The sequence below is a fragment of the Symphodus melops genome, assembly GCF_947650265.1.
Source record: "Symphodus melops genome assembly, chromosome: 20".
Lineage (NCBI taxonomy): Eukaryota > Metazoa > Chordata > Actinopteri > Labriformes > Labridae > Symphodus > Symphodus melops.
Genome location: NC_136710.1, coordinates 18758443 through 18775203, shown reverse-complemented (window position 1 = coordinate 18775203; position 16761 = coordinate 18758443). Strand labels below are relative to the sequence as shown.

At 44.0% G+C, this 16761-nt stretch overlaps 2 protein-coding genes across 3 annotated transcripts in view; one reads left to right on the top strand and one right to left on the bottom strand.

Annotated features, from left to right (window-relative positions):
* LOC306841228 (equilibrative nucleoside transporter 2-like) overlaps positions 1-16761 on the top strand; it is a 112389-nt gene that overhangs the window by 1820 nt on the left and 93808 nt on the right. The window lies entirely within an intron of this gene.
* kiaa0232 (KIAA0232) lies at positions 1965-15971 on the bottom strand. Its single transcript, XM_079371785.1, has 8 exons — positions 15664-15971; positions 12673-13244; positions 11436-11576; positions 8488-8557; positions 8295-8379; positions 4794-8166; positions 4520-4628; positions 1965-3534 (listed from the first exon to the last, which is right to left on the bottom strand). The coding sequence occupies exons 2-8, from the start codon at positions 12907-12909 to the stop codon at positions 3518-3520; spliced, it is 4032 nt and encodes a 1343-aa protein (XP_079227911.1). The 5' UTR covers positions 12910-13244; positions 15664-15971; the 3' UTR covers positions 1965-3517.

The following is a 16761-nucleotide window of genomic DNA, read 5'->3' as shown; positions in this document are numbered from 1 at the left end:
TAACTGAAACTCTGCAAACTCTGTGTTCGTTCGAATGCATATATACCCTCGCCCGATGCATTTTCTCGTCTTTTTATTTCTTTTTTTTAAATATTATTTTTTAAACACACATCAGCCTAACAAAATGGAAGAATCAAATAGAGAAAGGTGTGACGTATTCCTTTCAACTCCTAAGTGCTTTTATTGTGCGACACGCTCATTCACAGACTCACACGGTCATTCTCTCGATCACTTGATTTTAACCTCTGCTGTGTGTTTTTATTTTTCTATTATAAACTTAAAATATTTTTCTTCAACCTAACAGAGAGAAAAAAAAAAAAAGAAAAAAAAGATGGAGTGTGATGTTTGCATGCTGCATTTTCTTTTCGCTCTCTGGCCTCCCTCGCTCAAAAACCAAACATGCAAAAATGAAGCGAATGACTTGTCTCCTGTTCTTGAAGGTTTCCATGCGCCCGGGTATTGCATAGGATCTCGTGTTACCCTCTCTGCATTGATGATGCAAACCGCCATGGCTTAACTCGTTTTTTTTTTTTTATCTCTACCCTAAAACTCTAAATGAGCGACAGCCACCTGGGAGGGTGAGCTTCGATTGGACCAGTCGTCAAGAAGTTCTGCTCTACGATCACAGAAAGGTTTTTACACGGATGCACTGTCACAGGTCTGAGTGGGAGGTGATGCAGAATGCTCGTATTAAAAAATTCCTGAGTGTCTGATGACGGTCAAAGAAAGGTGATGAAGACCCTGAAGTTGGAGTACCTCTCATTCAGTTACTTAAGGGGGGGTGTCAGGTGAGTTGATCTACGTACAATCGTTGCTTCCATGTCTGCGTCGGAGACACGCTCACCTGCGACAGTGCACTACAGCGTCTCACACACTTTTAGTTCTGATTAAACAACGATCATCTGAGATGTCTGTGCTTCACTGTTTTAAGTCATCAAGTGACAGATGACTCACTCGGCGACCGCCTTCTAAATCTTTGTTGAGAAATCAAGCAGCTTAAAAAGGGGGTAAAAAATATATAAATAACGCGTGGAGCATTTGAGACAAGTTTGTAAGGGCTGATATGGAATCATGCCACTAACACGACGTCCACTTTGGATCCTCTCTCTTTTCAGGAAGCAGTTCTGTATTTACCAACCAGCTTGGAGCCGTCGATGGAGACGGAGAGCGATGAGGAGGGGGAAGCTTCCTACTCGTCACTTTGGGCTGCTGGCCAACGACAGATTAACGCCTGAAAGCTGCCGTCGTTAAGGAAGCACGAACCACATTTCAAACACGGCCCAGAAGAAGAACGTCGTTTGGGTCTTTACGATGACGAAGGAGGCCGACGAAATCAGGAGGAAGAGAAGTGAAAAGTGCTGGACTCGGGACACTCGGGGAATCTGGACAGATAAACTCGACGTTGCAGCTTCTTTTTTTTTTCCTTTCCATCTTTTCGGTAAAAACAGGGACAGTGTTTAACATGTTCCTCTGGTGGATACGGGGGGAAGCCAACGCTTTGACTCACATATTTGGACATTTTGTTGGCGTCTCAGTCTGGACCTGATGTCCACTCCAGTTAAAGTTAGATGTATTCGCTCTCCGTCTCTATGGAGATGCTTCACTGTGACGTAACGACGGCCTCTTTGACGCTTTGCACATCAGGAAACGCCGATGATGATGAACCCACATCAAGCCCGGGTCAGTCGGGGGTCGAGCGTTTGAATCCGCAGGACTTATGAATTATTCAACGAAGCACGGCCGACGCACCTTCAGGATTTTGTGCACAGCTTTAAATTTAGGGGGGGGGGGGGGGGGGGGGGCTTTTAGTGCGTTTGCACTTTTATAGAGAACGTGCGTCTCTGCACACACTCACGTTTCTCTGAGATAAAGTTCTTGCTGCACTCACTCTGAACCAGTGCCTCCACCAGTTCAGCTGCCAACAGACACACACACACTCTCACTCACACACAGTGAGACATTACTCAATATTTCAACGAGTTATATTGTAAACCCAAAAAAAAAAAAAAATACAAACACACCTCATATGGAAAAAAAAAAAAAAAAAAAAGCATTTGTACCGTGGTGTAATTTTGCTCGTTCTGTTTTTGGTTTGACCGGCGCCCCACAGTTTGTTTGTTTTTTCATGTCATGTTTATGTAGCTGTCCTTTCTGCCGGGGGGGGGGGCAATAAACCGAAAAGATGCGTCGAAACTTGAGATTAAAACACCTGCAATTCTGTTTGAACTGTTACAGGCCTGACAACTGAGAGGTTTCCTTCAAAATAAAATAAAAATGAAAAATAAAAACCAAGCCACAATAAGCAAGAAACTGATTTTCTTCTCTGCAAAAAGGTTTTCATGGAGTCTGACTTTGACTACAAACAGAACTAGGCTTTCTACTCATCACAGCCGTATGTTGGAACTGCAAATTCAAATTGATCATGTTTATAGCACCAATAGTCTGTACCATAGAAATCACAAAAAAATAAAACAACGTTTCATTCGGTTGCAGAAATGGCTGTAGTTTCTGTCTTTTCATGATGGGGCTTTACCGCAAAACACAAACTTTTTTTTATTTTTTTCCCCCCACTCATTTCTTTTACAGCGTTGCATTTCAGGTAGATTATTATTAGTATTCTTCCAACAAAACTCATTTTTGATTTCCTGTTTTTTTTTGTTTTAAAAGTTTTTTTTTTTATTATTTTATTGTAGCCTCACAAACCGTACTAAGTCTACTACTAGCTTTAGCAAGACTATCACCATTCAAAAAAATCAGACTCATTTATGATAACTTTTCACACACGGGGGAAGTTCAGGGATATTCAGGAAAGAAAGCTGCACACATTCTCTACTTCACATTCAGAAAGTCATCCAAACAAACTACTTAAATTAAACTCTCAAAGTCTGACACAACTCCTCACACCTTCAACATCCTCGAATAATCTTTCTGAACACAAGATGGAGAGCAGAGGACGAAACAGCATTCCCGTTTTCACACAACATCGGGACAAAGAGGAGTGAAGACTGGCTGGACGAACACACATGCACAACCATTCAAACACCGACAACTACCAGTATCCCAGTTCAAAAGCGAAAACAAAAAAAATGGCGGGAACAAAACTGACAGGCATAGAACAAAAGGTTGTCCCAACGAACTAACTGTGAGACTCGAATGAGGACCAGTGTACAGAAGAATCAAATTAAACTAATTCTAAAAACGCCGAGAACGCATTTCCACACATGGCATCACTCAAAGACAGAACATGTTTTTTGAGTTTTCCTGTTTCCACTCACTTTTTGATGATCTGGTTCGATTACACGAGGTCGTAAGTTAGTGAAGGAAAACCAGCAGGGTTATGTGTGTGGGGGAGGTTTTGGGTTGGGTTTTTCTCAGACAAAAAAAAAAATAGCCTACACGAGGTTTTCCCAGCTCTGAGATGACCCTGAATCTTTGCTGGTACAGTAGAGGTCCAGTCACAAAAGGAGAGGAAGGTTTCCCCCTCTAACGACAGGCGTCCTCTGCAAAACTGGAGTATTCATATGTTGCTGCTCCCTGGAGAAAACAAGCCATGCATGCACTCAGTTAGATTGTTGCAACTCCTGCATGTGATTCATATCGGCTCTGTGATGTGCTAACACCAGGTCAGTAGATTAATGTAAAGAGAAACAACTACACTCAAGTAGACTGGCTGCAGTCACGTGACCTCGCAGGAGAGAGGACATGTGGGAAGCGTCCTGTACTGGTTAGCTTGTTTAAAAACACCAAAGCCACATGGTGAAGTGAACAAACGAAGCAGTAAGGTCGGAGGGAGACCGGCAGCTTTTCTGTTTTGGAAGCTAAAATGCTCAAAGTTAAAAAGAGTACGTTGGAGTTAAGTCGATCTAACGAGCGTCTGAGCGGTTCCTCGTCATAATCGATGGATATAAATGTGCTGCGTTTACTTGTTGACTTTTTAAGCCCTTTAAGTGCCGATATTTAGATCCCGCAGGAAAAAAACTGTGACTAACACACCACAGCAAAGACAACCCTCTTCTTGGTCCTACACAGGAAATGTGACATTTTCTCATTTCCTTCCTGGTTTTCTTTTCATGTGACCTAAAACCATCCGAACCCAAAAGTCACCGGCAAACATTTAACACTGTGGCCGTTTAAAGTAATACTGCTCCACCCGGTGCTTTTCACTCTTTCAGTGAAAGAGTGAAAAGCACCGGGTCTTTTTGGAGAGGAGGAGTCCACTGCTGACTATCTGGTTCTCACGGTCTCAGCAGGTGGCTGTTCAACACGAGTTATCAGCGCTATACCAATTTATATTGATTGATTTACAGAATTCTTTCGAGACTTTTTCTCAGCCTGCCACATTGCGTCTGTATTCTAAGATGATAAGCTGATCAACGCACTGTCAGACCAGTTTTCAGCTTTTACTCTGTAGCTACAAAGTGTTCAATAACCCCTAGTGTGTATTTGTAAAGTCTTACTAGTTTGATATGTTCCAAGAAAGCACAAGTAATTCATTTGTAAAAGTTAACTATGTGTTTACCTGTACACTGAGATCCAGGGAAAAGGGGGGAGCAGAGTGTGTTCTGCCACCAGCACTCATCCTGCTGGTTGCCAGTTCCTCCCTGTCCACTAACATTTAACAGAGGGAACTAAACGAGACAAACGAGAAGTGGTTAGTGTGTTTCTGTAAACACTGAGCCTCAGAGGTGGAACTCATGTGACAGCCCATGACAAATATTACAACTCAGATTCTTAATATGATGGGATCAATTTGGCTTAAGCACACAAAGGAGACTATTTTAAGAAAGCCTCACCTCTGGCATTTCTCCAACAAAGTCATAGGTGATCCCAGACTTGGGGATCTGACCCGCTGGTGCACATAAGCAGGACTCTTTTTCTCCTGAAGATTCCTCCTTTTGAATCTTACAGACCGAGACGCCCGTCTCGCCACCTGCAGTTGAAGCAGCTGCTGCCGTTTTGCAGTCTAAGCAAATCTCTTGCTCAGCGATTGGCAGGAGGGTACTGGAACCCTCCTGTGAATCCAGAGAGGTCTGGGCACTCTTCTCCATGCCAGACTTCTTTAATCTGGGTAAGAATTTACCAGATTCCAGTTCTGACTTCCCGTAATAAGGGCCCTCACATTCTGCATCCTCCTCGAGTGGTTTGAGGTCGGCCTGAGGATCATCGAAGACGTCGGCCGGGACGGGAAAACTCATCTCCTCTTTGTCCGTCTCAGCCTCTGAATCACTCACTCCACCAGGAGACAACTCTGAGGCTGATATCGGTCGGAAATGAGTCCTGGGGGAAATGCGGATGGCCCTGTACTGTGTCCTGTTGATGCCGTATATTCTAGGATGGAAGGCTTCATTCTCAGAGTCCGAGCAGAGAATGGACTTGGGCTTGAACCCCGGACTGAACGAGGCCATGTCTTCAGGCTCAAAGGAACACTCGACATGGAGGACTTGGGAGAAGGGATTGTTCAGGTTGAAGGATGTGAAGGGATATTCCAAACCTTGCTCCTCACTATGCAAGCCTCCATAAGATCCGAGCAAATCTTCATGGAAGATGAAAGAAAATCCCTTATTCAATCCATCCCCGCCTCCTTTGATGGCCTGGTCACTCTGCCCAAAGGACACAAGAGGCCTCCATAGGGGCTTGTGGCCAGGAGCAAAGCAGCTGCCAGCTTTCATGAACACATCTGTGCCAGTGATGGTGAGCATGTCCGAGCTGGAAGCAGAAGCAGCTGCGGCGGCACATGTTAGCAAGCTTTCTTGGGCGTCACTTGGCGGCACAACGGCCCAATTCTTATCACCAGTTAGTGTCTTCAGCTCTCCGTACACCCCCCCCAGGATGAACGACGTACTCTCCTTCTCAGAGTTTAAGTCCCAGGGCTTGGACGGAGTCATGTAATCCCCGGCAGCGTCCACCTTGCAGAGTTTGTTTTTGGCTAAGTCCTGATCGCCTTTCTTGCCTTCCCACAGGTGATACTCGGACCGCTGCACTGCTTTTTTCTGAGGTCCTTGAATGGGACCTCCTTTCGCCTGCACCTCCAGACAGCTGCAGCAGTAACCGCCCGACTCGTCTGAGAACAGGCCCTCGCTCGCTTTCTCTGCTCCTTGCCTCACCATCACAGATTTGTCCTCTCCTATTGCAGTCCAAATGTCTTTAATTATCCCTGAGCTGTAGTCGTCACTGTGTTGGTTTGTGGTGTCCGAAAACATGCCAGTGCTGTACTGTTTACTCTCGTCCTCTTCCAATGCGATGCCACAAATGGACTCCAATTTAGACTTTTTGGTGAAGGTCTGATTGGACGCTGTCTTCACACTGGCCTCCTCACACTTGCGCCCGGAGTCTTCTTGCAAAAACTCCAAGATTTCATCCTCCAGATATGTACCAGAGAGAGGAGGGATTATACAATCAATCTCTTCGTTGCCAATATGAGCAGCATCCTCCGTCGGAGCGTTTCCTTGCTCGTTGTCAGAGCGAGTCTCCTCCGAATGTGACCACGGACTGCAAGTTCGCGTTGAAAGGTTCGAACAGTGTTCAGTTTCGTCAAAGGCACTATTTTTGGTCCATATTAGCAAACGAGACTGTTTATTAGAATTTGGGTCGAGACAGCTACTAGAATCGGTGTTGTTTTCGTGACCAACGGAGAGCGAGTCGCGGGGGAAAGGAAAAGTGGGGCTGTCGTACTGCAGCTCAAAAAGTGAGAAGCAGGATGAGTTCAAACCGGAAGGTTCACTGGTGGCTTCAGGAAGGGCCGGCTCCTCCGGACGCCCGGATAGTTTGCTCAGGGTGAACGAAACACTATCAAGGAGGGGAGAGAGCCGGATGGGAGAGTCTCCTACGAAGCTCTCGCCATCAATTTCTTCTGAAGTGGATGGTGAGTAACATCCCCACACTTGAGCCATGGTTTCAAGATCCTCCATTAAGAATCCAACAGATCCCGAAGCTTCCTTTGAGTCTGCCCGTATTGCACTTTTCCCTTGTTGCTCAAGGCCATCTAACACTAAACAACATTCTGCCTCACCGTCTCTTTGCTCTTTGCTTTTTTGTCGAATCATGCTTAGGATCCGACTCTCTTGTATCGAGTCTGAGGCACTAGTATCCAATATGGATTGATAAATATCCACTTCATAGAAGTGAGTGAATTCAGACAGATGCTTGTCATCTAAATCTCTACTATCCTCGGGCTGAGGGCAGCTTGAGGTCCCAGTGAGTTCAGCAGGTTCGTCTTCCGCCTCGCCAGGCCCTTCCACAAAGTGCCCATCCACGAACGAGCCTGCTGCTAGATACGCCCTCTGATAGCTCTCGTTGGCAATGCAGATTCCCTGGATTCTCTCCGGCAGCCTCTCCATGTCAGCTGACAACGCAAAGCCGTCAGGAGAGTCTACCTTGCTCCGATATTTCGTTTCCAGCTTGCTCTGTCTGCTGCTGAAAGGTACAAAATACTCTGTGATGGGCTCAGTGTACCAGAGCGGCTCTTCCATGTATTCCTTATTATTTATGACCTCAACTCCGGACTCTTTTGCTTCCTTCCAGCCTGGATCTTTACGAATCTCCTTCAGCGGTCGCTTCCCCTTTTTATAAAGCTGTGTTTGTTTGGCAGCTCCTCCTGTGGCACTGCTACTGCTCCCTCCGGCATTTCTTCGCTCGTCTTTGTCAATGACCTTCATCTGAAGCTTCACTTGCCCACTGTTGCGTGTTCTCTTATTCTTAGCAGCCTCCCTCGATTTGTGCCGTATTCTGACTGCCTTGCTCCTGGATGACTTGGAGTCACCCTGGTTCCCACTTGAGCTTGAGCCCGCCTCGCTAGAGCCAGAAGACCAGGATCTGGGTCTGTATTTGCCCTCAGATCTGTGTCTGGTCTGTCTCTTGGAGTGGACGGTAGACTTCTCTTCTGCTGCTGCTCCACCATGGTATCGGTTTTCTTTCTCCTTCTTGCTGCGTCGCTGCTGGGCTCTCTCGTTGGTCACCGTGGCGATGGTACTGCATGCCTCCGGGTTTCGCTCCTTTGCAGCTTCACCGTCGCTGTTGCAATCTTTTGGGGAGGAGGTGTCCGTGCTGGTCTGAGGGGCTGCGGAGGATGAACTCGAGTAAGCGCAGGCCTTAGCCTTGTTCCACACCGTCATGATCTCTTGGAGACAAACAGGTTTCTCTGACAAAGGAGGGAAGGCTTCATAATACCTGCAGAAACACAGAAAGGGAGACAACTTGATTTAAATACATTCATATCAGCTGAGTAAAAGTAAACAAATTCCTATGGGTGTGCTCTGCGGCCACTTCAGTAAACAGACACACAGCAGACTACTTACATTTCCACCTGGTCCTTTGAAGAGGGGGACTCAGCTCGCTCTGGAGACTGAGCGCCATCAGATTTCTTTTGGATCTGTTTTTCCTCTGAGGAGACATAAAAATGATTTTAACAGGTGATAAAAGGTGTTAAAGATGTTTTTCTTCTTTTTAATTAAATCGCAAGTCACACTTGATACTGAAAGCGTGCCGTACCTTTCTGTTTGTTTTGGATGTCCTTTAGTTTCGAGCAAAGCTCTTCAACCAGGCTCTCAATTCCAGAGTTCTGAAAAAAAAAAAAAAAAAAAAAAAAAAAGCATTTTTGAGAACTCGGAATATTTTCCACGACCAAAGTCAATTTGAATTTTGATGCATACACGTACAAAATACAACCAAGGGCTCAAACAATTGTAGTAATTGATCTTTTCTTACAGTGACATATGACAACGATTGTACTCTCAGAGTTGACGTTAAAAATCCATTGCATGGATTCATTGATCAATAATTTATTAAAACTCCCTCACAGATAAAATATTTAAATGAAGTTACACTTTACTTTTAAATCCCTGTGTCACATTTATACAATCCTTTCCGTCAAAGTGCGCCTTCATCACCAGGTACACGACAGGAAACAGCAGAGAAAACATCTGAATATTTCCAGAGAGGACTTATTTATCCCGCAGTGTGTAAGTGTCTTGTTTTTCAGAGAAAGGATGAATCAGACAAAAGCCAACGTCACACTCAAACAAAATGTGAGTGTAGCTGCTTGTCTGTCTCTATGTGAGCCATGTGATTGATCAAAGACTCCTGAAAAAGGGATGTAACGACTCTCTCACGATTTCCCTTTCCATCTGTACTCCTGAACTGAATCCATTAAAAAAAAGTGAATGGTTGCACACTCATCAGCAGATACTGTTTGGTTTTCAAAGAATGAATATTACAGCCCCAGGTCAGGACTGTCAAAAGCTCCTACGACCCAGAGTGAGACCTAAAAGAAAAGAATGAAAGGCACGGGGTTGACACAAGTCGTGCCAGCTGACTTAAGAGAGCTTACGTATGCTTGGATATGCCTGCACTATATTTAGCTGTGTTGCAGAAATGCCTCATAAAAAAAAGGAAAAAAAATGGCCAAGCAACAGAACAAGCGATTGCCTCACAGTGCGCTGAACATTTACTACACATCCTGTTTGCCTCACTTACTTTTCAAATGGAGAAATGCGATAGATAGAATACCATAAACAAGGACTATAAGCAAGAGAAACGTTGCATGGAACCAAGTAGGAACTGTTACAGTAAAAGGAGCCAACGTAATCCCTACGTGTCTGCTACACAGCGCTAGTCACTGTCGGACTCTTTAGCTCACTCACTCTTCATGAAAATGTTAATCCTACCATGGCACCTCGCGAAAAGGAAAGTAACATTCTCTCCAGCTCTGTGTTTCCTCATGCATCATTGTGCTAATGCCGGTCAGCTGACAGCCGACCCACTCTGCTGCAACTCCTGTGCAGCGTGTGCTGGTTAAAAAATAGACCGCAGTCCAGTCCCCAGAGAGGAGCTCCACACTCCTCCTCCTCCTCTTGCCTTGCAGACCCCCCCCCCCCCTCTTATTCACTATTATGTTGTGTCACTCTCACTCAATCCCACCTCCCTTACTACTCTGGGCCTGAAGTGGCATTTTTAAACTGGGAGGGGGGGAATCCCTCACCACATCCTTCCCATGTGGGGGGGGGGGGGGGGGGGGGGGGGGGGGGGGATTTTAAGAAACTTTAACGTTCTGTGAGGCATTTTTTATTTTATTTTTTACTTCACTGAGTTGTGAAATTAATCCGTTTATAAAATGACATCGATGCCTTTATATGACCTCTAAATGCAAACAAGAACATCAGGAGTATAATGATGTAATCTCTGTATTTGAAGCCTTGACATCACTGCCAATGGATCAATGTCAGACAAAGAATTTGCCAAAGGCAGGACTAAAGTGCATTTGATTACAATTTTCACAGAAAAAAAAAAAAAAAAAAAAAAGAAGAACCAGAGGGAGTTATTTTTAGATAATATTGTTCATTTTAGTTAACTTGACACCAACTGCATTTGGCTCTCTTCTGCAAACTATCATTTCTGAGCCGGTTTTTGAACTGCTTCACCTCAGAAATGTTTCTCTGAGTCACCTGACAGCCTACATTATTATAAGGGAAATATTTGTATTCTACATGAATCAATATTGAGTTTAACGTTTTCCTACGTAGTTTATTTAACCCTTTTGTCGATGTAGATGACAGCCAGTCAGCAAATAAGGCAGAAGGAGAGAAATCATCTGAGATCAAAGCTACATTACCCTCTGTATTGATGTATTGGCTTATTATGCAACTTATTTGAGTTTTAACCCCTCGTCTCTGTTCCTGTCTGTAACATGCAACAGTCCATCAGTGCAGGACGCTGAGAGGAGCACGGAGAAAAGGGCGCCGTACATACACCTGGATGGGTTTCGCAGTTATGGTCTGTGGCGAGAAACTCTACATCGGCAGACATACAGCTCTGCTTTTCACTGCACACCTGCCCAAATGCATGCGTGCATTAACGCCTGTGTTCAGGAGATGAAGAGACAGCGAGTTGGAGCGCAGGTGGTCAAGACTGTGTCGCATGTGAATATATGCTGGATTTTCCCGCAGCTCCTTGCTGAAATTCGGGCCCTGCTACTGCTGGCCTGAGATGAACGAGCAGCAAATCTCTCAGAACCCAGCATAAGGACACCACAGTTTCATATAAAGACAGAACTTCCAATAGCTGACCTCAATATAACCTTTCCCATGAAGACTAATTGATGTCACCAACATGGGGCGACATCATCTGTACAATGAGGACCTCCGTCCTTTCACTGTGCGAGCCTTTGACACTGACATTGCTTTATTCGGTGTCTATTCACTGTGACTTACGCAATTAATATCTGCATGACTGCATCCAAACAAGCAACAAGGAATACTACGGTAACAAATTCCTAACATTATAAGACCAATTACACTCTCATAGCTTCAGTAATGAAAACACTTTTCATACTCAAGTTTCAGTAAGTCGTAAGAGCTCCCGTCTCAGGAGAACGTTTCGATTCAAGGAATGATAATAACATCGAACACAGAGAATCACAGGATTACAACAATCATACTTACTTCATCAGATGCAGAGCGGAGGCATTGCACAGCAGCTTGCTTCTTCATTTCCTCAAGACTCAGGTCTGTCCCTCCTTTCTTCTTACTCTTGCCCCATTTCTTCCCAGTTCCCTTCTCCCAGCCCAAGAAGATGTCATTTTCCTTCAAAAAAAAAAAAAAAAGACGAGAGAAAAAAAGTGTTCAACAGTGAAGATAGTGTATAAACATCTTTAAAGAAGATTTTTATTCCGTAATAATAATTAACAGAAACATACAGAAAATGCTTCTTCATCAGTGTGAGCAACTCAAATACAAGTTAGAGAAATGTGTTTATGTCGAGCAGCTTTAAACACATAGCTGAGCTAAGTGTGGTAGTAGTCGAAATGGGTCTTGGTCTCGGGCTGGGCGGACTCTGGATTTTTTATTTTTTCAAATCAAGTCCACCAGTGATTGGCTATTTTTTCACGTCATTACTTTGATTAAAAGGAATATTAATGATCTTGTTCTTCTCTTGGTCTTGCCCTCCTTGGTTGTGAGTCGGTCTCGATCCCTAAATACCTTGTTCTTGACTCCTGGTCCGTGTGGTCTTGACTACAACACTGCATCTATCATTCCGATCAGCTGAAATTAATAATTTTTTGCTGTTCAAAAAGACCGGTGAAGAAAAGTTTGTCCAGATCTGTTACCGTAAAGACGTCAAAGAGGAGCTGATTTCAGGTAACCATCAGATCAAAATAAAAAGATGGAGCAGCACTGATGCTCTGCTTGATTTAAAACACAGATGTAAATAGTTAGAGCTCCATTAACCAGAGGACTCCTCTCCAAACACACATACAAGGTGAAGCAACCCAAATATATTCTGCAAAAACACCCAGAAATTAAACGCGAGCCTCCCTGATGCACTTAGTGGGACACAAAATGGAAAGACAGATGTGCTGCAGTTAACGTCATTCATGTTTCGTTTTTTAAAATCTGGACAGTAAAGAAAGTTATATGGCATTGCAGGGCATATGAGACTTTTTTAACATACCACTGGTTATTTTATTAATGCCTCACAAATTCACGCATCCTAAACGGTATCCAGAAGAAAAAAAAGAGAGCATCTCTTATAAATGGTACAGGTGTCTTTTTGTTAAAGGGCAGCCCCCATTCTTCACATGAAGAACTTTGTATTCACACACTCGTTTCCCTTTCAGAGGAAATTTACTCTCCACTCGTTTAAAGAAAGAAAAACATTAAACTGAGAATCAGGCCTCACCTGGTCCTGCAGGTCGTAGTCGTAACTGTCATGCAGGAGAAGGCTGAGAACGTAGCGGGTGTAAATCATGGCATCGATCCCGCACTTCTCAAGCTCCTGGCCGAGCCAGCTTTGCACTGGACCCAGCGACTGGAGCAGGGACATCTCTGAGGCAGGCAGGGGGCCCACGAGGGGGTAGGGGCAAGAGAGATTTTCAGGAGGAGCAGGACCGTCTGAATCGGTGCTCACTGGACGCATGGGACCTCAGGTATAGGCCATTCTCAGGTGGAGCAGCATTGTGATGGGAAGTTACGAAAGGGTGATCAGTGGAGAGGGTACGGAGAGAGGATGAGGCAGAACCTTGGGGGGAAAGGGGGCAGTCACTCCAGCAGGATGCACTGAAGGGGCTCTACATGGGGAGGCATGTAGGATGTTTTCTGTTTTTTTTTTTTTATTGCTTTGAGCAAAAAAAAGGGGGGGGGGGGGGTTTACTCGTCAGGCATGGCTTACGCTGTTGGGCAAAACACACTGTGTGTTTGCGTCTTAGATGGAAGAGTCCATACTGGTGTTACTTCTTACTTCACCGGCACAACCTGAAACAGAACAAGCAAGAATTGTAAATATTTGTGGATTCATAACTTAGAAAAACATTGAGATGTCAATGACTTTATTCACAACAACCCCTCCCCCATCAGCAAGAACGACGCCTCTTTGTGTATTAAAAAGTGGGTGATGGGGGAAAACGTCTTTGATTTTAGAAAAGCAAATTCTATTATTTCACTAAATATTGATTTCATGGCTTTTTCAACTTAAATGGTTCCTCAAAGAGGGCCAAGGCCCCACATGAACTTTTAGACTCACCATCCAAGGTGGCGAGGTTCAAAAACGTATTTATATTTATAGTTTTTATCAGCAAAAAGGTCGGGGATCATTTTATTCAATGAGGAAATTAATAAATGGTAAAAAAAAAAAGTATATAGATTTGCTTGCATGTATTTTTAATTTTGGGGGCAGGTAGCACAGCGGTCAATGTACGTGCCCCATATAGTGGAGGTTATAGTCCTCCAAGCGGGCAGCCCTGCTTCAAATCCAACCTGTGGCTCCTTCCATGTCATTCCCTAATCTCTCGTTCCTTGATTTCCAACTCTATCCACTGTCCTAACTCTAAAATAAAAAGAGTTTGAAAGCATGGCCATAATACACATACCTCCATCCAACAGGTAAAATGTACATGCTGAGAGAACATTGCATGGCTACGTTTAATGTCATTTACTTATGTATTGGTATAAAATCATACTATCAGTGTGCTTATTGTGAAGGCTTTCATCACAAGTAAAGTTACGTCAAATTGTTGGTGTCATACTGCAGAATGACAGCAACACAACGCTGTCGTTGCACAACATGTTTTGTGAAGTAGCTTTGCCTTGCCACATAATTACAACGATAAACAAAATACCGCGGGAGGCCAATATCAGCTCGATAATATGGGTCAGGTTTCAATTTAAAAATGTAGTCATGAGTGCACTTCCCCTTCATTGAGCACACTCTGGGCCCTTTCATGTTTGTGTGAAGGTATCTCAAATATTTTAACAACTCTTCAAGTGCAATCTGTACCTATCATTTTGAAACACCTGAATTACCACACGCCTTTGCAATACACACCAAAAACAGGAAGCTTTATTTTACACAAGGTTGCTGACTAGTGATCATCTTTGGAAAAACAGCTGCACAGGTTTACAGTTATTAAAAATTAAATCAAAACGGTCTTAATCGGAGCCCCATGACACAAATAATCTGCATGCATGTGCTGTCAAAGGGCAGGCGGACGCTTGCTGTCAAGTGCATGTGTGTCATATGGCAGCAGTGGATTAGTGAACCGACGTGAAGAGCAAATGGAGGCTGCACCGCTTTGATTGGCTGGGCCCGGCAGTCACTCCACAAATGGCATATTATAGGTTTCCCGTAAGAGACGTCCAAAAGGACGAAATTGAGGCTTTTACAGAGTGCAACCCATACCGTCTCAGCAGTCGTGTTTTTAAATAATAGCAACAATAACGTCTCTGTTAAATAAATACAAAACATGACATGTAAAGCTAGCGTCGCTGATCGTTGCAGAAATATGGCTGACCACCAGCCCAGCTGTTTCTGCACTGAGCACAACTTTGTGCAGTGAGCTCGAGGCAGCTTTAACATGGAGCAGAGCAACAAAATGCAATTTCATTTGCGTTAAAAAAAAAAAACATACACACACACTTCACATCGAGTCTGATGTGACGTGAAAATAATGTCAGGACAATCCGGTTGCGGCGGCGACTACCAAAACAGAACCCCCCCCCTCCTTTTTTAAGAAGTGTACCGGTACATCTATGCGATTCTGTCAGCACACCTAAACCTGCCACAGCTTCTGCTTCACTTTCATTATCCTGACTTTTTTTTAAAGCCGGCTTCACCCTGCAGTCAAAAGACAAGGTTAGCCGGACCTCCGACCTTTAGCTAATCAGCTAAGCTAAGCCAAGTTAGCGACCGAGAGCTTCTCCTCCTCCTCTCGTGATTCAGTTTGTTAACACGGCTCTCTGTTTAAACAGTCAACACAACATATTCGCCGTCTTTAGTTCCTTTCAAGTTGACATGAAGATGGACGTTAAAAAAAAAGGGCAACGGTAAATGTCTCGTGCAGGTGACATTTTGAGCCGTTTAAAGTTAGCGAGCTAACAGCAACTCACGCAGGTCGGGCCGAGTCTAAAAGGTAGCACCGAAACATGTCAGCACACTGTACCGTGGGTAGAAAAAAAAAGAAGTAGAATAAAAAACAGGACAGCCAACGTTTGCTTTCTAAGTCGGTTTGTTGTTATGACCGAGGGGAGGAAGAGGAGGAGGAGGAGCGGCGAGCTAGCAGACGTTTTCCCTTTCAAACATGTACGCCATATCGTCATAACACGAAACACTTCACATACCGATTTAAAAAAAACACTAAAATACAATGAGAGTATCCCAGTTGTTTGGTTTGCTTACCTGCCGTGCGCTGAAGTAAAGAGGAGCAGCGGAAAAAGGGGAGCGGCTATTTCTCTCCCGCTGCCGATCCGAGCTCGAGCTCTGGAGTCCACTGCGGTAGCATCGCGTATCATGGACGCCGACAGAAATGGCGCTGTTTTTTTTTTTTCACAGCCAGCGCTTCTTCAACAGCGTTGAGGAAACTGGCGACATTGTGGCTCGAGCAAGGAGGAAGGTCATTCCGTGGTGACAATAGCGACGTGAGAGCCGCAATGGCCGGTGTCGAACGCCAGTTTCACTCTGCTAAACAGGACTCCCCGAGTGCGTGCGAGCGCCGCCCCTCCGCGTTCGTATCTAGGCAACAAGGCGAACCTCTACCGTTCCACGCGCGTAGATTTGATGCCTCCGCCCGGGTATTGCATCAGAAGCACAACTAGTGCGTCATCGTTTAAACTCGGTAACTTAAGTGAAAATATGATGCAAAGCAGGTTAATGGCAAATGTGTGGTTCTTGTGGAGTTTAATTTTTGATCGCATCACCATTTAAAGCTTCACAAACGCATCTAATTGTCTTCTTAATTGCTTAATAACTTAAAAAGAGTTTGTGGTGGTAGTCATGTAGCTTTGTCAAGCACAATCATAATCATCATGCATGGATGTGACATTTGCCCTTTCTCTGACCTAAGCTCTGAATTTAAAACTATGAACAAGGTAATACCCTTATTACTGTTTTTTGGCTGACTTTTGGCCTTTTGGTTGTAGCGTTTTCACACAAAAAACATTTTATGCCAATGCCGTTTCTTGGAGTCAGTCTAACTGATTATTCAAAATGTTGTTAGATGTTGAATAATAGCCATTCCTTTCACTTTGGAAACAATTGGTCAGATTTCCTACATTTATACAACTTGTTACTTTAAATACACTTTTTTTCAAAAATACTTGTAATACTTATAAAAACAGCATTAATGCTTTCAAAATGAGCAGGAAAAAATGTTGTATGCCAGGTCATTTTCCAAAGGGAAAATTCAAGATAAAGCAGAGTTCAAATCATGTTAACTTTAATCTAGACACAATACAGTATACTTCTAGTGCTACTTCTGTTACTATAGTACTTCTATTA

Bases quoted from the DNA above. Each gene is read 5' to 3' on its own strand.
- kiaa0232 (XM_079371785.1), bottom strand. From the start codon at position 12,909: ATGCGTCCAGTGAGCACCGATTCAGACGGTCCTGCTCCTCCTGAAAAT. The intron at 8,558-11,435 runs GTAAGTATGATT...TTTTTTTTTCAG, and splicing joins TCCGCTCTGCATCTGATGAA to AACTCTGGAATTGAGAGCCT. The intron at 4,629-4,793 runs GTGAGGCTTTCT...TGTCTCGTTTAG, and splicing joins TTGTTGGAGAAATGCCAGAG to TTCCCTCTGTTAAATGTTAG.